This window comes from Harpegnathos saltator, unplaced genomic scaffold (assembly GCF_003227715.2).
Source record: "Harpegnathos saltator strain DR-91 unplaced genomic scaffold, Hsal_v8.6 scaffold29, whole genome shotgun sequence".
Taxonomy (NCBI): domain Eukaryota; kingdom Metazoa; phylum Arthropoda; class Insecta; order Hymenoptera; family Formicidae; genus Harpegnathos; species Harpegnathos saltator.
Genome location: NW_020230083.1, coordinates 187,482 through 211,999, shown reverse-complemented (window position 1 = coordinate 211,999; position 24,518 = coordinate 187,482). Strand labels below are relative to the sequence as shown.

The following is a 24,518-nucleotide window of genomic DNA, read 5'->3' as shown; positions in this document are numbered from 1 at the left end:
TCTACTGTATCGTTATCTGCATCTCGGTGACGGCCGCTCCGCGTCGATTCTCGATAAAATGTGCATTTCGGAAATGGTGCTGTTTCCGTTGCTGCTGCGCCGCGAGCTGTTGAAGACGCCGCTCGAACTAATGTCCGTGGGGCATGGTCGTTTGCTGCAAAACGGCGCGTGTGTGGCCGCCGACGTGTTTTACGACAGTCTGTATTCGCGCACGGAAGTGCTCGATATCGTGTTTGAGTATCTGTACGAACGCGCGTCTAATACTCGCGACTCGGTCGACCACGAGAGCGACAGTAACGACGGTTGTTTGTCGAGCGCGCCTGATTCTCGCGATCTCTACGCCGAACTGTTGCGTGCGCGAGACATGCTCGAGCTGGCAAACTTTTTGCACTGGCCTTATGACGGCACGCAATACCTCGATCCGGGTAACGATACGCTCACTTGTTCGCGCAATTCGGACACGTTCACCAAGTATCTCGCCGCTAGGTACATTTCATTGGTGAAGGAGCGAGCGCATCGCGACGCTTCGGCGAAACCAACGCGCGACGACACGTCGGTGTCGGCGGTGCGACGAGATGGCGCCAAATCGCGCGGCGGTACGAAGAATTCGCACGTCGAGGTCCCAGCTTTTCGCATCGGATTGATCGAAGCGATGGAGCTCGTTGGAAAAATGTATCGCGGCAGCGCGCTGGGCGGCGCGGCCAGTTCGTTGGCCGGTAACGGTGGCGAAAACGCGTCCCAAGAGAGCGGCCAGACGACGATCGTGTGCGGTCAAACGCTCGATAAGTTTGTGCGTTACATAGACAAGCGCACGTCGCATCACATTGTGCTGAATCTCTATCTGAACAGATTCGAGCTGAGCACGCCGGCAATGTCGCGCACTCTCACGATCAATTACGAGGACTGCAATCCGCCGCAGCGTTATCGTTTCAACGAAACGACCGATCGCCAGTTGAATCGATTTGCGCATCACGCGATAGAACACGCGGGCGAATATTTCTCCATGGTGTGTTCGCGCGACGCCATAAATCATTATCTGTATTCGAACGTGGTGCCGGAACGCACAACCGGGCGCACCAACAACGCGCTCGCCGCGACGGCAACCACCATCGAGCAACAAGGTGACAACCGCGAAAACGAGTCAGCTACTACGGTCGATGAGCGGCAAGACGATGCGGACGATTGCACATCCGCAACGTCGTCCGTGTTGCTGCAATTCGATCGGCCGTTCGTCTGCGAGACGGCCGATCTGCTGAATCTGTTGCCGCGATCGTAGAGCAAGCACGACGCCCGATACATTTTGCTGGACTTACCGCCGTTCGCGCGCGCATTCGCGATCATCGCGCTGAATCTGGCCCACTTTTTCGGTCGTCAGTTATTGTCGAGTCGCGACGGAGTGCGACAGTTGATGCGTGTTCTCGTGGAATCACCGCCGCAATATGGCAACTCTAGCGTGCTCATGACATACATGTTGTACGCGCCTCTCGATTGCAGATCGTTGTTACTGACGACGCGTTCGGCCGATTCATCGTCAATCAAGTCCGACGAATCGGACGAGCGCGTGGTCGAACGACTGGCCAGAGATACATTTGTCGAGAGTCAGTCGCTACTGCGCAAACGAATGCGAGAAGTAATCGTGCGCGAATGGGACGGCGGTCGCGTCGAGAACGATATCTCCGCCTCGTCGTCGTTCGCCGACACGTCAAACGATAAACGCGACAATGCGAAAGCGAACTACGAGGCGTCACGATCGCTTACAGATCAGGAGGTGCTGATGCGCGAGCTCGAAAAGTACAAGCGCAAGCTCACACTTAGCTTCGACGACGATGACGACAACGCGAACGTGATCGCGGACGCGCCGCGATCGGGCTGCGACGACATCGCGGCGAAACGCTCGATTCGCGATTTAGTGTCCTCCTCGGTGATGTTTCACACCATACCGTCGTCGTTCAACGTAGCAATCGGCGCGAAACATGCGACGCGACGAAATCGCGGATGCGACAACGACGACCGACACTCGCGCGAGCGATTGTCGCGGTCGCCGACTACGACCGTCAGTCTGGACGCGATGCGCAATTTTTGTGCGTCCTGGCGTTTGCACGAATTCGCGCAAGCTCACGCCAACAATGAGGCGCTCGTGCGTTGGATATCGTTCGCATCCTCGTCCGTCGCAACCGAGGACGACAGCGCGACTCTAGTGAACATCGCGGCGGCATACTTGTTTCTGATGACGCGCGAGCGAGAACGGCGCATTGCGTTCATTCGTACGTCGCATCATCGTGAATCGAGCGATCGCGACGAGCGATTCATTCGCGCGCACGGTCTGACCGATCTGCCGGCGTTATTGCGGGCCGCGCGCTCACTGAGCGATAGCATGAATGCGTTCGCTCAATTGTCCGATCAGCGATGCTCGTTGTTTGACGAATGTCACGATTCGCTGTCTCATCTGTATCCCGAGTGTCACATTCACTCGTACGACACAAACTCCTCGTCGAAGGGACTGACAGCGTATGCAACCTCGAGGCCTGAGGGTAAAGATATCTCGAACGATCTAGCGTACAGCATTTGCACGGCCGTGGTCACATTATTCATATTCGCGCGCGGCGATACCGGCGTCATTATGTTTCTGTTGCGTTACATCACGGCCATTCGATTTCCCGGACAGTTTCTCAAAACCGTGCTGCTGCTGCAGGGCACGAGTGACAGCGGCAAGAGCGTATTCGTGTTAGAGGTGTTGCGACCGGTGTTTTCGAGCGTGCTCAGCGGCACACTTAGCAACGCCACGCTGAGACACGGCATCAAGGACGAGGTGAATACCGATCTGATGAGCATGATGCGATCGCACATCTGCCAAGTCGATGAGCCGGAGCGCATAAACGCGGAACTCTTCAAAAATCTCATTTCCAGCACCATGATGAAGAGTCGATATTTTCATCAGCAACAGACTTGCAACAATACTTGCGAAATTTGGCCAAGATAGTGCTCACGGTGAACGATGCGATATCATTGCGCAGCGACGCCGGAGTGATTACCCGATTGAAATTTTGTCTGCGCATGCTGCATCGCTTCAAACCGCTGCACGGCCGATATCTCGACACCTCGGTGGATTTCGTCAAGACCCACGCCACTCCGAGCGTCTCCTATCAATTTGCCACGCGATGCTTCGCACGAGGGGTCAACTATCAGGCGTTTCGCACAGGTCTGTTTCTCACGATGGAACACTACGGCACGGACATGTGCACCTACAACAACGCCACGTACGCGTTGTACGACGCGATCGCGACGCGCCAGGCCGAGGTGGAGCGACTGATAGAACACGCAGAATTGAACTTGAACGCGGCGACAAAAGCGCATCTGAACACCGGGGCGCAAGAATTGGCGCTCTTTCGACGAATGCTGGCCTTTCATTTGAGCGATCGAGTGATGAAGATGTACAATCGCGCAAATTCGCGCGTTGAAGACGACGACGAATCGTCATCGTCGTCGTCGCAATCGTCCGAATGCGAGCCGGATACGGACGATGCGCGTGACGGCAGCGCTACAGCGAAATCGTCGCCCTCGACGACTGTGCCGCAACTCGACAGTCACATACCGAGCGTAATTTCCGAATTTGCGGACTTGATCGCAGCAGCGGACGATAATTCCGCGCACGGTAACGAGATCGCTCTGCGGCGCGATGCGCGAATGCGCAAACGGTCGGTGCGAATCTTTTGCGACACTACAGGCGACAAACTCGACGATCCGATGATCATAGACGAACTGCCAGAGACGATGATACGCGATGCTCGAAACTTGCACGTCATGATCGACCCGTTCGAATTGTTGCTGCAACGTTATTGTATTCGCGAGAACTGTACCATGACTATGCGCGACACCGATCTGTATCGATTTCTGCGCGAATTTGTCGAGGAAACTGGTTACCTCGTGTCTTGAGCAAACTTTCGCGAAATAGTGGTCAAGATCAAAGAGCGCATCAAGACGGATTATCCGAATGCATTCGACGACAAACGGCGCGTGTTTCATCTGACATTCGCTCAACGCTAACGACGGCGACCGCACGTCATCATCGCATCATCATCGAGCCACGACTTAACAACGGCGGAGAATCGGCGATATTTTTTTCGCGCGTCGATCGAGAAACCGCAGCGCGACTGGATAGTGACATTCGCAAATGGGGGAAACGTTCGGAAAAGTAGGAGTGAGCGCGATCCGTTCAGGTATAAAACAACGTGCTCGGAGCGATGGAACAATCCGGCGATAACGCGATAACGATGGATTTTTCGACGACGATCGATTCGTTGGTGGCCGCGAGCGAGCGGCAGCAATCGCGAAACATGCCGTCGTTGTTTCAGAACGAGTCGATTTATCATCAGCCGAATGATCAAATCATCGACGACGAGTTGACCGCTCAACTCATTCGCGAGGGCTACGATGTGAAAAACGCGGTGGAGACGCTAAACATGTTGCGCTATCGTAACGTCGGCACAATGGTCGATTCTTCCGCGTCGTTGTCAACGGTGGGCGGCGGCAGCAACATCCGCGAATACACCAGCTACTCTCGCGCAGCATTATCGATCTACCGACGGGCCCAACAACGGCGCCCAGGTTCCAGCATCGTCTTTGTCGCCGACGAACGCGAGGAAACAACGAACGACCGTATCGCAGGCGGACGGTCGAGGAGGGTTCAAACTCGCTGTTCCGGAGGATACGATCAAAAACGATTCCAGCGGTCAGAATAACGAGACGCTGCTCGTTTACGACCGACAGCGAACATCGAGCGCTCATCCAACAAACACGCTGAAACGATTGTCTCGTGATTCGTTTCATGATTTCATCAGGTTTACAAACGCGTACAATGTACTGCCGATCGACGAGCAAACGAATTCGGCCAATATGCACGATTAATTTCACATGATATGCCAGGGTGCCGACATCAATCCGGATCGCGCGAAACGAAGGTTACTCGCAGTATTGAGCTCATTTGGCTCATATGGCAATATCGCTGACATCACGGACAAATTGATGATTCGGTTCATCGATTATTGCTACGAATACATCAACGAGTCAGAGTGCTCGCTCCGGCAAATGAACACGTCCGATTTCGCCAATATCGCGCAAAATCGCAGCATGGACTAATCGTTCGGTCGTATGTGTAGCATGTGCGCCGCTCAGTTTATGCGATTCAATTGCATCGGTAAATTGTGTCCGAAATTGTTTACCGCGTCCACGCAGCACGAAGAGGAGCACGAAACGCGCGATAATGATGACGAACCGACGGTCACGGACCGGGCGGTTCATAAAGGTGTAAAGAGGCGAAGGATTCATCAACCGAGCAATGACCGAGGAGTTAAACGACCCGCACCGAGGAGAAACAAAGGTCCGACTGTAACGCCGAATCAATCGACAATGGCGACCACCGTCGATTTTTACGACGCGAATGTAAAACGGCGCCAACCTCCGTACACTGACGTTGGGGTTGGTCGCAAGAGAATAACCAACGCTGTCGGCGTCTCGCGAGCGTCGTCGTCACCGCAGCGTACTTCGGCCACCGAACCGTCGCGCGCGGTCAAAAAATCGCCACCAACGAGAAGCAATCGCGATCCTCGTTTATCGTCGCGCGAACGCTCGAGCGAACGTTTTGTGACCGACGACGATAAAGCGGATTACTATTCGGACGAACCGGCCGATTATTCGGATGACAACGACGACTATGAAGAAGACGATGCGTATCGCGACGACAACGAGCAACGTCGAGATCAACGAAAAAAAAATAATATTCGACGATGAAGTGTGCGATATGCGATTGATCGCAATTGTACCGAACGTACTTTATTTTATGCTAGTGAGCGTCGATTGTACTACCGAGATCAAGCACACTATCGAGACAGATTCGAGAGCCGGCACGATCGGTTGTGCGTTACCGCGCCTAGGCGACGCGACTCGTTACGCGCGATGCGGTATGTTTCAATTGGACTTGGACTCGCCCAATCTTGTGTATTACAATCGAACATTTGAGGCGATATTGTGCAACAATGGTCGTTTTATCAGATTGCAAATAACCGATCGAACGCACAAGCACGAATGCGTCAAATCGAACGTTTGGTTTCGTTGCGAACATACCGCGCGAGCATTGTCTTTTCTCGAAAACATTGTAAAATTGGCGTATTCGCACACGCTCGATGCTCCTTGTGACCGATGATGAAGCAATAATAAACATGTATATCGTTATCAGAATAGCCCAGTTTTTTTCGCATCTCCCAGTCGGCACATTACGTAACGTGTTTACGCTCGCTCGAGTGTTTACTACTTTTTCTCAGTGGGTTAAAAATGTCATCGCCCGTCACTTGAACGAATGATAATGATCGTAGTAGCCCGAATTCTTTTCAACTTGTAATCAGCTCGCGCAAATTACGTAATGTGTTTATGCTTGCTCGAGTGTTTACTATTTTTCTCAATGGGTAAAAAATGTTATCGCTCGTCACTCGAACGAACGATCAGGAGAGCGTACCACTCGAGCTTATCGCGTTTCGTCAATCGAAAATTATCTAACGCTCAAAAAAATTGTTTTTCTCGTACGTGCTATTTACTATTTGTTAAAGTATTTGATATCGAGATTTATTTTTGCGCAATTACTCTACTTTTCGCGATAACGCGCTAGAAGTGGCCGAAATGTTTATCGGTACTGATAGATCAAGACCACTCTGGACACTCATCGTGATAACGAAACGGTATATATCGCAATGGCGAGCGAGGGCGTCATTCACTCTCGCACCAACCTCGCACTCTGCACATCGCCCACCTACTCATTGACAAATGGCGCAATTTGTTTGCACGGTAAGACATACCTAACATTATACACAATAGCGCAATATATTACCAAATAACCATTTGTATATTTGTACCAAATAACCATTTGTATATTTTTCAGATGTACGAAATGTCAAGCTGCAAGATAACGTCTTCCACGGACGTTTCACCGTCAATGGAGATACACGAGCAGCAACATAGTCATTGGATATCCCAATTTGATATCAGTCAATTATTTGGCTATGCGAATGATTATTTTGAGCAGTCTGTGCGAGGAGACGAGACGCTTGAGCGGGATGAAGCGGCGGAGCAGAACGAGGCGCTTGAGCGGGATGAAGCGGCGGAGCAGAACGAGGCGCTTGAGCGGTATGAAGCTGCGGAGCAGGACGAGGAGTCTGAGCCAGACGAAACGGCGAAGTAGGACGAGGAGTCTGAGTCGGACGAGACACTCGAATCAGACGATACTACCGAGTCGAACGAGGCGCTCGAATCGGACGATACTATCGAGTCGGACGAGGCGCTCGAGTCGGAGGAGGCGGTAGTCGATGTGACAACTGTAAGCGACGAAGATGAGATAATAACGGTAGATGTGATAACTGCGAGTGACGAACATGAAATAATAACTGTGGACGATGATGACGACGATATTATTGTTCTAAAGCATATCGATAAGAATGCGCGTAAACGTGCTGTAAATGTAACTATAGATGCGAACAAAAATATATAAATTAACACGCGAAACCGAAAAAAGCCGAGATTGCAATTGTATGAAGGAATTGACGGATTTATTGTTCAAATAAAATACGATTGAACGTTACTTTGCAAAATTTATTTATCGAACCCACATTATAATTGATGCGTTGTACAAATGGTCTATCGCGAAATTAGACCGTGCGAGACATCAGCATCGCTGCGGGCGATGGCACCGCTCGATCGAACAGAGACCCGTACGCTCGTTGATATCCTACCCCGGCGACGCCCAGATCCGATTCTGCTCGCTCCACGCCGCACATACGGAGCTCGTCGAGCAATCCGCGAGCCTGCGACACGGTCATCCACGCCTCTATGCAGGGTTCGCCGTCGTCGCGAATAACGCTTTGCAGCGTGCGAGCGTCGAACGCATCGGCGTTGCCGGCGCGCTCATCGGGCACACACGTGCGCAATCGTTCGTCGTATCGCACGGTATAGCCGCACTCGCAAGTGTTCTCCTCGAAATTCGGCGCGATGCTCTCGTCTGCGTGTGGAATCAGAGACGCGCAAGTATTGCGCAACAGAAACAATCGATCGAACGGCGCGGCGATGTAATCGTTGTCGCGCTCGTCGCGCATACCCGGTGGACACACGAATCGAAAGCCCGCGTTGTTCGGTAACGGTTCGTCGATCGAGTCAAACGCCAGAGTCGAGTCGACATGATCGATCCAGATTTTGCCGGTGGCGCGATCCAACAGTCGACCGTTGCACACCACGATACGATTGCCACTTTCGCCGGCAAAGGCTCGCGTCTGCGGTATACAACGCCAGCCGACCGAGCCGTACACGGCGATACAGGTGTTCTTGTTGCACATCGCGGCGTCCGTCGGCAATTCCGACAGTATCCATCTGTGCGCGCAACGCGTCCGTTGAGGATCGCGCCCAATCGATCGTAATATCGATACTCCACACCGTCGGTCGCCCCGCAGTAAGAACGACAGTCGACGTAATCGTCGTCCGCGGAGACGGACACGCCGTGCGTCAGACACTCGTTTCGTCGCAACACGAGATCTCGCTCGTTGTCGATTTCGCGCGCCGCCGTTGTCGTTGATTTCTTGACGACGTGACAATCGCGGCGGACGATTGCCAACGAATCGCACTCGCGACAACGAATCGATTCCAACGTCCATGGCGCGACGCAATCTCAATGCGCGATCGCGTCGACCGTTTCGAGACGCGTTGTCCGCGGCGGCTGACTCGCCATCATCCAAGCCATCGATCTCGTACCAAGTGACGAGATCGCACGAGATTGTGTCGATTCGAGAACGACGAAACGCATCGAGATACAGACCACGAATCGCGCCAAATATCAAAACTGTGCACGCGATCGCTAGAATCAATCGAGCGATCGATACACCGCGCGACGAATCCGCGCCGCCGAACGGCGAGGCGTCGTAGCGGCGGTCTCGTCGCTGTTCGTTCCACTTTGAGTCGTCGGACGGTTCGTACATACGGGCCACCCTGGGATTTTGCGAAGTTATTCTAAAATATATCTATATAAATATATCTGTATTCTAAAAATACATTATATTTTAAACTTTTTCGCTCAAACCGTCATTTTGAGACAGCCATTTTGAATTCACATTTTCACCAATGTATACCTTGAAAGTTCAACATTTTTGAGACAAGATGTGACACTTGTAGCTGTATCAAAGTAACATTTTTTATACGAAATCAAGCTTATAAAAAATACAATTGTCGATTTTTTGCAACATTTCTCCAAAAATTCCGCCATATTGGATTTTATTGTGAATCTAAACGAATTCTGATACCGGAATCTTGTAGAACGACCCCGAAAACATAAGAAAATGTTATTCCAACCTCATATAATATAATTTCTCTACATAAAATACAGTTGCAATGTCAGGTTTATATTTTAGGACTTTTGGGCGTTAATGGGTTAATTAATACAAATTTCTGTTTATTGAATAATTCTTTTTGTTTCCTAGCTTATTCGTTAGATTTTACTTTTTCTTTTAAAGTTTAACATTATTTTCAAACGCTCTTGTAAGGATTTCCTCAACTTTTATTTTGTTTATTTCTGTACATTTTTTTCATTTAGTTCATTTTAAAGTATTGCTGATACTTTTTTTATCTAGCCTTGGTTGGCTAGATACTTCTTTGATCTTGCCTTGATTGACATCTTAGTATAAAACCCTCGATAACTTCAAAATGTTTCTCAAAATTACTCAAAGTAGAAAATATTATAGTATTTTGAAAAGGTCTAGAGAAGGGCTATAAAAATATGTAATAAAAAATAGAGTCCTATTAAAAAATTCAAGGTGACCTTATCCTGACTTTGGCGACGCCACCCAAAGTTAAACTCATAATGTTAGTAAATAGATCTTTCGAAACCCTACAATTTTTATTTGAAACATTTTTTCTAAAATGCTTAGTTTTTGTGATATTTCACCGTCTCAGTACTTTTTATACACCCTGTATATTTAACTTATGATGTAATTATATGTAAAATATTTATACTTTGCATGGTGTGTATCTATTCATAAGGCGCGCACCTAATATGCTGAGAAAAAATAAGCAGCTGGATCGACAGTATTGGCAGTCTCTTATCTTCAAAGAAATATTGTATATACAGGGTGTCCCATTTTAATGTCCCATCTCAAATAACTTTTCAGTATTGAAGTTTCCAGGAAAATGATCTGAATAAAAGTTGTAGGGATTTAAGTGAGCCTTATGATGACTTTGACTTTGACCTTAACTTCTATTTTTAAGGTCATTTGAAGGTCAACTTGCGTTTTTAAATGGGAACCCTTATTTTTTATTGCACTGTTTTTTCTACTAGTTAATTTGAACAACTTTTGTCTAAAACATATTTATTTATCTAATATTTTTTGAGATATTTGAGGAAAACTTGATAACTTTTTCAATATTTAACTTACGATATCTCACTATTTGTCGGAAGAAAAAGCGGTACTAGATTTTCTTGCTTTATTTAGACTCAAGAATATATTGTTACAATAGCGTTTTTGTTAACTTTTGTTAACTTACTGATTTTTGAAATTTTCAAAATCATCAGATTAACAAAAATTAGGGCGCTATTGTAACAATTTATTCTTGAGACTAAATAAAGCAAAAAAGTTTAGTACCACTTTTTCTTCCGACAAATAATTAGCGAGATATCGTAAGTTAAATATTGAACAAGTTATCAAGTTTTCATCAAATATCTCAAAAAAATATTAGACGAATAAGAAAATGTTTTAGACAAAAGTTGTTCAAATTAACTAGTAGAAAAAAAATCTAATAAAAAATAAGGGTTCCCATTTGAAAAACGCAAGTTGACCTTCAAGTGACTATGAAAATAAAAGTCAAAGTCATCATAAGGTAGCTCACTTAAATTCCTACAACTTTTATTCAGATAATTTTCTTTGAAACTTCAATACTGAAAAGTTGAGGTGTTTGGGGAATTTGGGGTGGGACACTAAAATGGGACACCTTGTATATTCAAAGGTTTTCATGCTTCGCCATATTCAGGCAATAGTTGCTAAATCGACAAGGTCGCGCTTAACTGAAACGGCTTCTCTAATATCATTTCGGCACACATTCACTCGTCAGATTTTTATAATTGATTTCAATAATTATTGCAAATATCGCAATACAGTAAGTAATTTTTACGTTTGTCTTAATCTGCTCTATCTCTTGACGAATTTCTTGTAGCGTAAACCGAATTTCCGCCGGAAAAAGCGCTTGTGTAAGGTGGGAATTAAAATGACCATATGCATTTCAAGCTAAAGTGGAATATTGCGGTATCGAATTGTGAATATTTTCAACAAGCGATTAAAAGTAAAACAGCATGTCGGGTTTCGAAACCCTCTGCTTCAGCGCAATAAACCAGCTGCTTACCTTCACAACCACCACACATTTTTTACTTAGAAGCTTTTAATATCTCTACTTGACTACAATATTTATGTATTAAACTTCACTTTTCTCCTGCAAACATTCAACAATCCATTGTATAATTTTGCACGCTGATTTGTAAAAATCTCAAAGAAATCTTTTTAAGGGTCTGCAGGAGCCAAAGGCCAATCTAGAGTTGACTTTGAGAGCCTCATGCGGCGAAACTGCGAACCAATGCCGTGCGCGCGAGCGCAAGAGCAGGAAGGTTGGGTCAGGTCAGTTTGACAAGGATGAACGATCGATCGCGCTGTCTTTGTCTTACTCACTCGGGCATTTCGCCAGCCGATACACGGCGAGAAAATGCTTTCCAGGCTTTTGAGTGAGTGAGCCAAGCATCGCAGCGACTTACGTGCAATACCATTTTACAAATTGATGTATTTTGTCTAGCTGACGTTATATATCACCGCCAAATTATTATAGCATGTTCCTTATATTATTCCCGAGATCCCCACGAAGCCAGATTTCGCAATCCAGCCGTCCAAAATTTATGAAAAATAAATGAAGCGTCCGCCGTACCAAGCATCGCAGCGAATCATTCCAAAAATTATTTTACAAGATGCAAAATTTCTCCTCGTTGACGATATGTATAATTGCTAAACTGTTACAGCATCTTCCTTGAACTATCTCTGAGGACCTTACACAGCTAGAGCAGCGAGTCAGGCGGAATACAATTTTACAAGAACAGATATATTGTCTCGTTGACAATATATATAACCGCCAAATTATTATGGTATCTTCCTTGAACTATCCCCGAGAACCCTACAGAGCCAGATTCTGCAATCCGGCCGTCAAAATTTTGTCGTATATTAATAAAGCGTTCCACATTAATACATTAATAAAGCTGTACCAAGCGTCGCTGCGTGTCGTTCGAAATATCATTTCACGAGAATATTTCGTCTCTTTGACAATACGTATTATTACCAAATTGTTGCATCTTCTTCATACTATTCCCGAGATCGGTACAAAGCCAGATTTTGCAATTCGATCGTCAAAAATTTATAATATATAAATAAAGCACCCGTCATACCAGGCGTTGGAGCGAATCAGTTGAAAAATCATTGTAGGAGATGCAAAATTTCACCTCGTTGACGATATATTTCACCGCCAAATTGTTATAGCATCTTTTTGTTGAATTATCCCCGAGAAACCTACAGAACCAGATTTTGCAATGAGGAATTTTGCTGTGAGAAATGTATCATAAATAAATAAAGATGTATGAAGCGTCGGAGCGGATCGCGTACAATACCATTTTACAAAATGAGATATATTACTCCACTGATGGTAATATATCATCATCATATTGTTATAGCATATCTCTAAAACTATTCCCAAGATCTTCACAAAGCCAGATTTTGCAATCGGGCTAACTTTTATTATAAATAAATAAAGATGTATCAAGCGTCAAGGTGGATCACGCGAATACAATTTCACAAGAAGAGATATTCCGCCTTGTTGGCGATATACAGGGTGGACCATTTTAACCTTTAATGGAGAATAACTCGACCGGTGAGCGAAATAATGAAAAAAGTTTCATACAAAAGTTGTTGGACAAGGAGGGGGACGTATGACCATATCCTTGAATTTGACCTTGACTTTGACCTTAGGGGTTATTTGAAGGTCAAATAACATTTTTGAAATGGAATTGCCTATTTTCGACCCCGGATTTGGAAAGAGCGGGAAATTTTAGAATAGGATATGGTATGATCGATAAGATCAAATGTCATGTTTTGAGGTCATTTCAAAGTCAAAAGGAACTTGTACGTGTATTCATGCGAAAATCGTATCTGTATACGGGGATTTCTAAATTATCTTCTACACTTAGCATTATCCAGAGACAACGACGTGGACGTGGTAGAATTCTGCCTCTTTAGGGGTGCTTGTTTAGAGTGAGTCCCCTTGCCTCTCACTATGCATACTTTGCTATTGTTAATCTAGCTATTCAAAAGGTTTTCGAAAGTTGCACCGTTAGCATTTATGCAATAATTGAGCCTTCTTTGGAAATGGACCACTGTGCTGAGCAAGACATTTCGTGGAATCGCTTCACAAGCTCGTCTTATGCGATTTTCCATATCTTCTCTTGTTGTTGGTTCTTCTTTGAAAACAACTTCTTTCAAATAGCCCCAGAGATAAAAATCGAGTGACGTCAAATCAGGAGAACGAGGAGGCCATGCAATCGGACCTTCTCGACCAATCCATCGGTTCGGGTACCTTTCATCTAAAAACCTCCTGACTATACGTGCAAAGTGCGGAGGTGCACCATCCTGTTGGAAGAACATCCTTCGCCTGGTTTCCAAGTCTACGTTCTCCAACAAATGAGGCAATTGGTCTATGAGCAAATCGAGGTACGTATTTGCATTCACAGTACGTTCGAAAAAGAATGGACCGACCAAGTATCCATTAACAATCCCGCACCAGACATTGAGGCTCCAGCGGTGTTGATTGTCAATCGCTCTATGCCAGTGCGGATTGGTATCGGACCAATAATGGCAATTATGCCGGTTCAACTCCCCTGTGTTCTTGAACGTCGCTTCATCGGAAAACATCACAAATCTAAAAAAATTAGGGTCCCGATCGATCTGCTGTAAGGCCCACCGGCAGAACTCGAGGCGTCGATCAAAATCGGCAGGTAATAATGTTTGGGTCAAAGTGATATGATAAGCATGGTACTTCCGAGCCTTCAAAATCCGCAAGATTGTGGACTTCGGTATTTCTGTGGATACCTCCAGTCTACGGCTCGAAATATGAGGATCGAGATAGACCGATGCCAAAATAGTCAGCACTCGAACGTCATTCTCGTCATATTCGTGATGACGACGTTGACGTGTCATTTGCCCAGTACGTGCCCTCGTGGTCAAATTTCTGATCATCACGTTACACGGATGTCGTCTCCTCGGAAAGCGCTGAGCGTAAAGTGCTGCGGCATTCACATGTGGCCGGTAGGAGGACGCAGAGAAAGACAATATGTCCACGTCGCTCCCTAGTAATGCTCACATTTTTCACTCGTAAGGAATTATTCGCTGAGAATACAAAATAGTGTTATCATTGTTATTATTATCATTATCCGCCCAAAAATAATATTGATAATAATAATTTTAACAATAATTATTATAAAGCTAGTATAATAAATATTGTTCATTGAGATAAAACTCAATTATTATCATACAGCTTGTCTCTTAGTATTAATAAGCAGAGATCTGGTGTGATTAAAATGGGAGATTATACACTCAATGAGATCGTTGATATGATTTATATTTTAGGAGAATGTCGAGGTGTCTATGTGAATGCCGCAGCACTTTACGCTCAGCGCTTTCCGAGGAGACGACATCCGTGTAACGTGATGATCAGAAATTTGACCACGAGGGCACGTACTGGGCAAATGACACGTCAACGTCGTCATCACGAATATGACGAGAATGACGTTCGAGTGCTGACTATTTTGGCATCGGTCTATCTCGATCCTCATATTTCGAGCCGTAGACTGGAGGTATCCACAGAAATACCGAAGTCCACAATCTTGCGGATTTTGAAGGCTCGGAAGTACCATGCTTATCATATCACTTTGACCCAAACATTATTACCTGCCGATTTTGATCGACGCCTCGAGTTCTGCCGGTGGGCCTTACAGCAGATCGATCGGGACCCTAATTTTTTTAGATTTGTGATGTTTTCCGATGAAGCGACGTTCAAGAACACAGGGGAGTTGAACCGGCATAATTGCCATTATTGGTCCGATACCAATCCGCACTGGCATAGAGCGATTGACAATCAACACCGCTGGAGCCTCAATGTCTGGTGCGGGATTGTTAATGGATACTTGGTCGGTCCATTCTTTTTCGAACGTACTGTGAATGCAAATACGTACCTCGATTTGCTCATAGACCAATTGCCTCATTTGTTGGAGAACGTAGACTTGGAAACCAGGCGAAGGATGTTCTTCCAACAGGATGGTGCACCTCCGCACTTTGCACGTATAGTCAGGAGGTTTTTAGATGAAAGGTACCCGAACCGATGGATTGGTCGAGAGGGTCCGATTGCATGGCCTCCTCGTTCTCCTGATTTGACGTCACTCGATTTTTATCTCTGGGGCTATTTGAAAGAAGTTGTTTTCAAAGAAGAACCAACAACAAGAGAAGATATGGAAAATCGCATAAGACGAGCTTGTGAAGCGATTCCACGAAATGTCTTGCTCAGCACAGTGGTCCATTTCCAAAGAAGGCTCAATTATTGCATAAATGCTAACGGTGCAACTTTCGAAAACCTTTTGAATAGCTAGATTAACAATAGCAAAGTATGCATAGTGAGAGGCAAGGGGACTCACTCTAAACAAGCACCCCTAAAGAGGCAGAATTCTACCACGTCCACGTCGTTGTCTCTGGATAATGCTAAGTGTAGAAGATAATTTAGAAATCCCCGTATACAGATACGATTTTCGCATGAATACACGTACAAGTTCCTTTTGACTTTGAAATGACCTCAAAACATGACATTTGATCTTATCGATCATACCATATCCTATTCTAAAATTTCCCGCTCTTTCCAAATCCGGGGTCGAAAATAGGCAATTCCATTTAAAAAATGTTATTTGACCTTCAAATAACCCCTAAGGTCAAAGTCAAGGTCAAATTCAAGGATATGGTCATACGTCCTCCTCCTTGTCCAACAACTTTTGTATGAAACTTTTTTCATTATTTCGCTCACCGGTCGAGTTATTCTCCATTAAAGGTTAAAATGGTCCACCCTGTATATAACCGCCAAATTGATATGGAATATTCCTTGAACTATTATCCAGGTCCCTACCAAATGTTGCATTCCGGCCGTCAAAAATTTATCATATATTAATAAAGCGTGCGTCGTACGAAACATCACAGCGAGTCCTGCGAAATATCATATTACAAGAAAAATTATTTTGCCTCGTTGCTGTCATATATCAGCACCAAATTGTTATAACATATTCCTCGATCTATCTCCGAGGTCTCTACAAAATCGGGCCACCTAACATTTATCGTATATAAAAGACTGTACCGAGCATTGCAGCATGTCACGTACAATTTTGGAACATTTTGGAAGAAATATTGCCTCGTAAATGTAATAATAAATCATCATAAAATTGTTCGGCCGTATTCCTTGTATTATTTCTAACGTCACTATAAAGCAGGGTTTTGATTATTAATACATATACAGGGTGTTATAAAAGTCCGGGAAGAGCAGAATAACTTGAAAAATATGAGTCCTAGAAAAAATGCGAATTACTGAGTTTTTATTATTTTTTCTTGGCTATCCGACGATGACCTTAGATTTGACCTTGACAATGACCTTGAAGGTAATTTCAAGGGCAGGTCAATTTTTTAATAGGACCCCATACTTCTGACCCCAGAAATGAAAAGAGCGGAAAATTTTACGTTCGGATACATGGTGGACCTGAAGTTTTGCCCATCGTCGGCTGTGAGATGTCGAGAAATTGCACGCGCGAACCGGCATCAGAGTCGAGCGCTCTGATTACGCTTTCGACAAAAAAGTATTCGTTTTTCGTATAAAAACGGGTCGCATATCAACAAGAAGCAACAGACACAATCAAAATATCGGTAAAATATTAGCGATGATCGCGAGGAAAAATCCAAATAATTGCGGAACGCAAATAGGCGTATATGTTCAGGTTTCATCCTAAACTCCTACAGTAGAGTATCTCTAAAGTCTGACTTCACCCCTGGATTTCAGAGACGGCTTCAAATATGGAAAAATGTTTCAAACAAATGTTATATGGCTTAAAGGGAGGCATAAGATAGCGATAGCGTTTTGTTTACAAATGGTGCCATTTTTTAAATATTTTTTAAGTATTCACTGATCATTAATTTTCTTAAACAGAAATCCCAATTTTTTATTATATTGTCTTTTTCTACCAATTAATTTGAACAACTTTTGTCTGAAATATTTTTTTATTTGCCTAATATTTTTTGAGATATTTAAGGAAAATTTTTTCAACATTTATTTTACTATATCTCGCTAATCATTTGTCGAAAGAAAAAGTAGTACTAGACTTTTTTACTCCATTTGACGTAAAAAATATATTGTTACAATAGCGCTTTGACTTTTGTTAATTTAATAATTTCGGAATTTCCAAAAGTTGATAAGTTAATAAAAATTTGGACGCTATTGTAGCAATATATTCTAAAGACTAAATAGAGTAAAAAAAGTCTAATATCACTTTTTCTTGCGACAAATTGCTAGCGAGAATCGTAAGTTAAATGTTGAAGAAATTTTCCTTAAATATCTTAACACTTTGCTAACCGCGTGAGCCATAGCTAACTCAACGCTTTCTACCGCGTATTTTCTCAAGTTGCTAAGAGAAAGGTAGGAGATCTCCCCCAGTTGGTCATGGAGCGACTTACTTCGAAGTAGGGAGATTTCCCCACTCGGTCGGCAAAGTGCCCTGTGACGACGGAGCGACCTATCGAACCGATAACTTTTACGACTACGATAACGAGGCCTCCACTGTCGCCAGGACACGGTCGGTCATGACAGTCGAATACCTGCTCTCGATATTACGATTGCAACAACGGCCACATTTTGAGTATCTCGAAGTTATTCGTCGGAATAACTTTTTTGACCTGGAAGTGTGCGACGTTGCAGAGCTCGTTACTTGTTACACGACTTTACATATACATTGAAAATAAATGAATAAAGATAAATACAGTAGTCCAAATTAGTTGAGTTTATTTTCTGCGTACAATGTACGCAGAAAGTAAATGTATCCCATATGTCTCGTCCTAACGCCGCGTACTGTCGTCGTTGCCCAAATATTCGTTGTATTTGTGTGGCGGCGTGATCGGTTTGTACCGTGAAGCTAAATTAACGATATCCGCAACGCTGAGAGGTGGCATGTCTAGAACAATTTCTCTGTTCGTTCCACTACGCGTTTGATCGATACCGCCGCCGCCACCACCACCATCCTGTCCACCGTCGTTGCTAGAAATTCGGAGATAAAATTCGCGCTCTGTTACACCGATGCGTTGCAAGTAAATTCTCATGCGCTCGGGTTTTACAAATTTGCGTTTGAAGCGAGCGAAGTCGCCAGGTACTTAATATTTGAACGTGTCCATGGCCGCGGTGCTGTGCGAAATATCATCGACGTTGTCCATCGAATCCGCCAGAAAGCGACCGGCCAAAGTGACCAAAGACGTACGACTCGTGACATATCCGAAAAAGACAGCGGTGCATCGCTGTCGAAATGCGTCGTCCAAATTGTGCAATCGATTCGTTGTAAACACGCTGAACACGCCGTAGTTATCCGTACCGTCGTTGGGCTCTAGTATCGTGAGAAACCGCGTGAGCAAGCTGTAATCGCCGCTGCTGATAGGCGGTGCGCCGCTGCTACCGCTGCGATTCTTCACCAAGCCATCCACTTCGTCCATGAGCAAAACAACATTGCGGCCGGTTACGTGAACCAAAGCGTGCATACGTTCGTACAGGATGCGCAAGTTCTTTTCCGTTTCGGATCGATATGAGGAGAGAAGATTCTCAGCGTCCACGAACGCCAAGTTGAGTCGCAATGTTTGTGCGACCACGCGTGCAGCCGCGGTCTTGCCCGTACCCGGAGGACCGTACAAAATCACGTTGGCACCGGCCTTCGTACGAGGTTTGCGCCCGTCTATTGAATTGTTGGTGTCGCGAGCGTTGCGTTTCGCGTTGGACGCGCTACTGTCAAAATCAAAGTACGCATTCACGATGAGACGATGTTGTTCCTCGTACCCCGGCAAGTCGTCGAGAGAAACTGAGAGACTTTCATACGGAATGTATTCATACAGTCCACGTGTATCCGTACGCGGATCCACGTCATCGCCGCCGCTGTCACCTACGTCGACGTTGTTGCGAGCATTTTCCAACCGGCGTCGCGCAGTGGCCAAGTCGCGTTCCAGATTTCGCGCGCCGCTCATAGATATGGCGAGGTCGCCAAATCCGCTCAATTGCATCGAACGCAACAAGAACGCCTGCATAGTTCGCGCTACCGTTTCGCGCCTCAGAAACATACGGTCGCTCGTCTGCAAACGGTCCTCGTACAAGTCCAAAAATCGTGCTACTTTGGCACCAAGGCGAACGTGGCCGTCCGCTGCCGCTCCGTTGTTGCTGCTCTCGAGATGCTCGATCTTTACAGCTTCGTCGTTGTACTCGCGAACGAAACGCTGCAAGTCGCGCGTGTACTCTCGATCGCGTTGCATATTCGTCGTTGACCGTATCGCCGTCGCCATTTTGATACTTATACCGATCGTTGTTCAAATTGCGCGCGCGTGACGCTGACTCGTCTCGGTGGATTCATTTTTTTTCGTCGATCACTGCACGAAACGTAAGATGGTGGATCTTATGTTGAACCAGAGAACCGAACCCGCGACTAAGCATTCACCGGATAAGTGTCCGAATTCGGTGTCTGATTTCGGCGTTCCATGGATCCTATTCTTCGTATACGTTCACCAAGATACGTCAAAAATAAGATCCATAAAACGAATCACGATCGATTCTTATTTCGAAACTGTGAGCGTCCTACATATATATTGCAAGACGATCATCGAACTCGGTGCTCAAGGTCTGCACACCTTCGATTATGAAAAAAATAGGACGCGTATGGAGCATTAGGTACACGCGCTATTGACGTTGCTATGTGATAAACTAACGACATTCACGAACGCGATAAAGTTGTTTGCGCTGGGAAAAAGGTAAAAAATAAATGTTTTTTTATATGTATACGTTTATATATATATATATATACGTTTATTACAAATTATAACAGTCGAGACTTCCACAAGTGGCTCTGTTTGGATAACATCGATAGCATCGCATACATAACATCTGTGAGAGCCCGACGTACCAAGTCCCGTTGTCTATACGGCACGGCAAATTGTATAGGTGCGAGGAAACCATGAACCATAACTGATTTCGCTAGTGCTAAACTTGACAAATTCAGCGGATTTCGCATGGATTTCGCAGTGGATGCGCGCGATTGCTTCCTTCGAAAGAACTTTATACCTACAAGGGTATCGCTGTCCACGTCACTATCCGTATCGTGATTCTCGGGAGCGCGGTCGTCTTCCCAACAATTCTCAAATTCATTGTGCCTGTCTCGTTCATATATACGTTCACAATGCTCATAGAAATTGAACGCTTCCTCCCATACATCGAACCCGAAAACAGTCGTCATCATTATGTGTAAAGTGTTTCGCAACGCAAATCGAAATATCGTATCGTATAAACAGCACAACGGCTCGCATCGATGTATCGGAATCCCACGTACGCAACGCATCATATCTAAAAAGACACCAAGCCTCTTGTACGACCACTGTCTTCGCGTACAAAGTCTAGTATCGGTTGTTGTACTAACTAATCGTAATATCGTGTCAGCCGCACGTTGCACTGTAGCGTATGGAGCAATAAGACTCAATGGAGCAGCCACAACCAAATTTCCGATTGACAAACAGTATTTGAACGCATCGATCAAAGCGAAATGAATTTCTTTCCTCGAAATATCACTATTATTGTCAAATCCATGACAAAAACGATCGTACAATAATCACACAAACAGTGCGCTACAGTTATATTCATATGCATTCTCGAATGAATTTACGTTGAGTTGTGGTAATTTTAGCAATTCGGGCAATATTAGTCGTACAAAGTCACGATCGCTGACAGTTCGCCAAACAGTCATATTTCTCTCGTCGTTCACAAAGAGTAAACCACGGTACGCCGTTTCCCGTCGTTTGTCGATGTTCTGTTGCTGCTTGTGCTGGGAATCAGGTCGAGTCGTTTCCGAAATACTTTCTTCGATAGCATTTAGCGTCATCAATAATTTATCCTCTTTGTAATGATGATGAGCGCATCGTCCATTTCTTTCGTATATGCACGTAATATCAGGATCAGGCAATGAACCAGCAGTTTTCGATCGTTTAATTGACTATTAGCCAGCAAAGTCCACATAACGGCTGAAGATTCGCGTATAACTTTTTGCGATTGAATCGTTCGAGCAATTGCAATCAATGACAGTTTAGGTAGTCTCGTATTGTTGACGTTATACAGCTGAGTTTTATAAAACGTGCGAGTGGTATCAAGCGCGTGCGATATTGCTTCGGCTATCAACGTATCTTGCAACAATGGTTCGGTGTGCGAAATCACCAGTCGTTCCAACTCGAACGATTCCATTGACGATTTAGTACGAAATCGATGTCTACGGTTGAAGTAGTTTCGACGCAGCACGCGCGCTCGACTGCACGTGATCGCTCGATCACAATATAACGAACGATGGATACTCGACGATCCATCCAAGGCACACCATTCAAACCATGGAACACGAGGTGTAGCGAGGACAAAGTCTGACTCTATCTCATATTCGAACAAATCATCTTCTTCGGTATCACTGCTCGAACTGTCTGACGAACTTCCAGAGGTCTTGGTGTTTCTATCGAGCACCTCCTCACTGCGTGGCATTGCGCGCCGTGTAATCACGAAATTAGATCCCGTTGCGTCAAACACGAACAACTAGTCCCAATCGCTGTCACTGCTCGAACTCTTCGACGAATTCATTGCTGCACGAATAAATTCTTCGTTCAGCAATCTTGGCGTTTTTATTGAGCCACTCCCCCCCTCTTCATCCACATCCCTCCCCTCTCCCCACTACGTGGCATTACGTTCGCTAATATTGCGACGTATCCATTTCATATGTTCGATAATATGTTTTAATATCGAATTTAAATTGCGAAGAGTATAATCGCTCTACAAACAGGACATTCAGTCAGATTTTCGCTACAGTACGTACACGATAATGTATGTTGGCAAGGTAAAAACAAAACGTTCCGTTCATATTCGTAACATATGATACACTCGTGTTTACACTCTGAGTTTCTGCTGAGATCGAAATGTCGGTATCGACGGTGTCAGTGCATCGCCATCAAAGATTCGTTCGCGTTTATACGACTGCCTGACTGACTCTGTCTATTCGATTACTAAAAATAAGTTTTCACGAATCGCGACATGGTTCGTGTGACGTAGCATTTTCAACAATAGATTAGCTCGGTTACAGAGATTTTCTATTTGCATGACTGAATTTGAAGTGTTGCAACACATGCGTTCAAAGCTTTCGATCAATTGCGTATACTCTTTTATGTCGCGCTGCGTGGCTAGGCGTAGATCATTCAAACGGTCCGAAAGAGTTATAACGCCAACCGTGTCATTTGTGTCAATTGAACGAGTAGCCACCGGTATGTAACCCATTAACATTCGATCGGCTATGCGCTCATCGAAGTCGCCTCGTCGTCGCTGATTATCGTAAGCAGTAAATCGCCGCAAATTGAGACCGCATTCGTTCTCGTCGACGCTGGAACGCTTTTGAGCGGTCTCGCCCACGCTGGTACATTTGTTCTCCTCCATGCCAAGAATGCCATTGACACCATCACCACTATCATCACCACGATCGAACCTGATCGGTCTTCTCGGTGCCGGAATTAGAGAAGCAGCTTTCTCTGATTCGGGCTCAGCGGTATCCTCGTTGAGAAAATGAGCACGGCATACAACTTTGGCCCAGGAACATTCTCGACTCCAGTACAAATGTTCCCGCCACGGATCAAATGTGTCATCTGTTATGGTCACATCTCTCTCGTTACTGCTATACCAATTTTTCAATACGATTCCGCAACTGTAGCACATCATTAAATCGAAGATACCGGTGTAAAAGAAACCGACCCACGCTAAATCTCGATGATGCCGTCGCGACGGCAATGCGTTGCGCAACCACTGATCAAAAGTGGTCAATCGTTGTTCGAAAGAATCGAATTGCATATATATAGGCTGCTCTAACTGTAAGCTCGATGCAAATTCTCGCTCCACACTGCCTTGTATCGTCGTCGGCAACGGCCTTATTTCGTCCTCTTCGTTGTTGTGACAGCAAGCGTCGTTGTCGTTCTCTGTGACGAAACGACGACGCGGTATCATTGACGCCATGGTACTGCTGTTCTATTGCTTAGATGATGAACGCAATAAAAAATCTCGGCAATTTAACGATAATTGTTCGGCGATGTCGAGCCTTTTCTTATTGCTATATAATAACACGACTCTCTTTCTTAGAAGGAGGTGTCAAAATGTGGCATCTAAGTGTCACATTGTCGCGTCGAATAAGATGCTATCGAGTTGAGGCATCTTCAGTCAAGATTTCACATTGGTTGTAGCAAATCTGAACTAGAATGGTTTCAGGTATCTCCCACCCTAACCGAACGCCGAGCGGATCATTCGAAATGACCTGAAACGTTATTTGAAGATCCGAGGGAGATATCGTCTTTCGGTTTGACGACGCGCACAAGGGAGAAATTCAGTCACATCCAAACGTTCTCTCGAAGGAGTCGGATCACTTTGAGACAAAATAGCAATCGCGAGTGTTGAATACGAGTGCGCGTACGTGTCAGTCAGTGTTAACTACTCGTTAGAAAAAAAATGTTTGTTCCCGAGCAACACCGAAAAAAAGTCGTTAGTGCCGTTACATTTTCAATGTACGAAGGACACAGTAATGTCTTCGATAAAATAGACACATCACCTAGGGCTCGATGGATACGCGAACATCACGACGATTACGTCAAACGAGTGTACAAGCGTATATGTGAGGAATTGAGCCAAATAAACAATAGACTTAATATTCGCTATGAAATGTTACAATATTTCTCGCGAGAAGACTTCAACGATTTTCGTGAAATATCAATGGAGACTCACGATTGTAACTTATGCAAAGTGCTAAATGACTTCAGTTCCAATCTCAAGAGTATTAAAGTGTACAACGATACTACACTCGTTACATTAAACGACGACGTCGAAGCGGCGATGAAAGTAGGCGCTCACGTGATAAGTGAAACTGAAACTTTTGAACACAAAACAATTCCGGCTTCACTCGATAATAAAGCGCCACAAAAGCAAGCGGACTGCAATTTACCAAACATCACGAATATCGAGCATCTAGAGAAGGTGTGTTATCGGGGGCATGATGGCAATTTCGTGCTTTCTGAAAATAAAAAATAAAATAATGT

The 24,518-nt window shown here is 45.1% G+C and overlaps 2 protein-coding genes across 2 annotated transcripts; both read right to left on the bottom strand.

Annotated features, from left to right (window-relative positions):
• Positions 1-18,548: 18,548 nt before the first annotated feature.
• LOC112588773 (AAA ATPase forming ring-shaped complexes-like) lies at positions 18,549-19,715 on the bottom strand. Its single transcript, XM_025299709.1, has one exon. It carries the CDS (start codon positions 19,713-19,715, stop codon positions 18,549-18,551), a length of 1,167 nt encoding a protein of 388 aa, XP_025155494.1.
• A 2,275-nt stretch (positions 19,716-21,990) lies between these two features.
• Positions 21,991-23,448, bottom strand: LOC105182708 (death-associated inhibitor of apoptosis 1). Its single transcript, XM_025299708.1, has 3 exons — positions 22,607-23,448; positions 22,229-22,353; positions 21,991-22,037 (listed from the first exon to the last, which is right to left on the bottom strand). The coding sequence occupies exons 1-3, from the start codon at positions 23,446-23,448 to the stop codon at positions 21,991-21,993; spliced, it is 1,014 nt and encodes a 337-aa protein (XP_025155493.1).
• Between the last annotated feature and the right edge of the window lie 1,070 nt (positions 23,449-24,518).

Coding starts and splice junctions, on each gene's coding strand:
- LOC112588773 (XM_025299709.1), bottom strand. CDS start 19,715: ATGGCGACGGCGATACGGTCAACGACGAATATGCAACGCGATCGAGAG.
- LOC105182708 (XM_025299708.1), bottom strand. CDS start 23,448: ATGGCGTCAATGATACCGCGTCGTCGTTTCGTCACAGAGAACGACAAC. Junction 22,354..22,606: donor ACGCAGCGCGACATAAAAGA/GTATACGCAATT, acceptor CGATCTCAGCAG/AAACTCAGAGTGTAAACACG. Junction 22,038..22,228: donor TCTGACTGAATGTCCTGTTT/GTAGAGCGATTA, acceptor TTATTCGTGCAG/CAATGAATTCGTCGAAGAGT.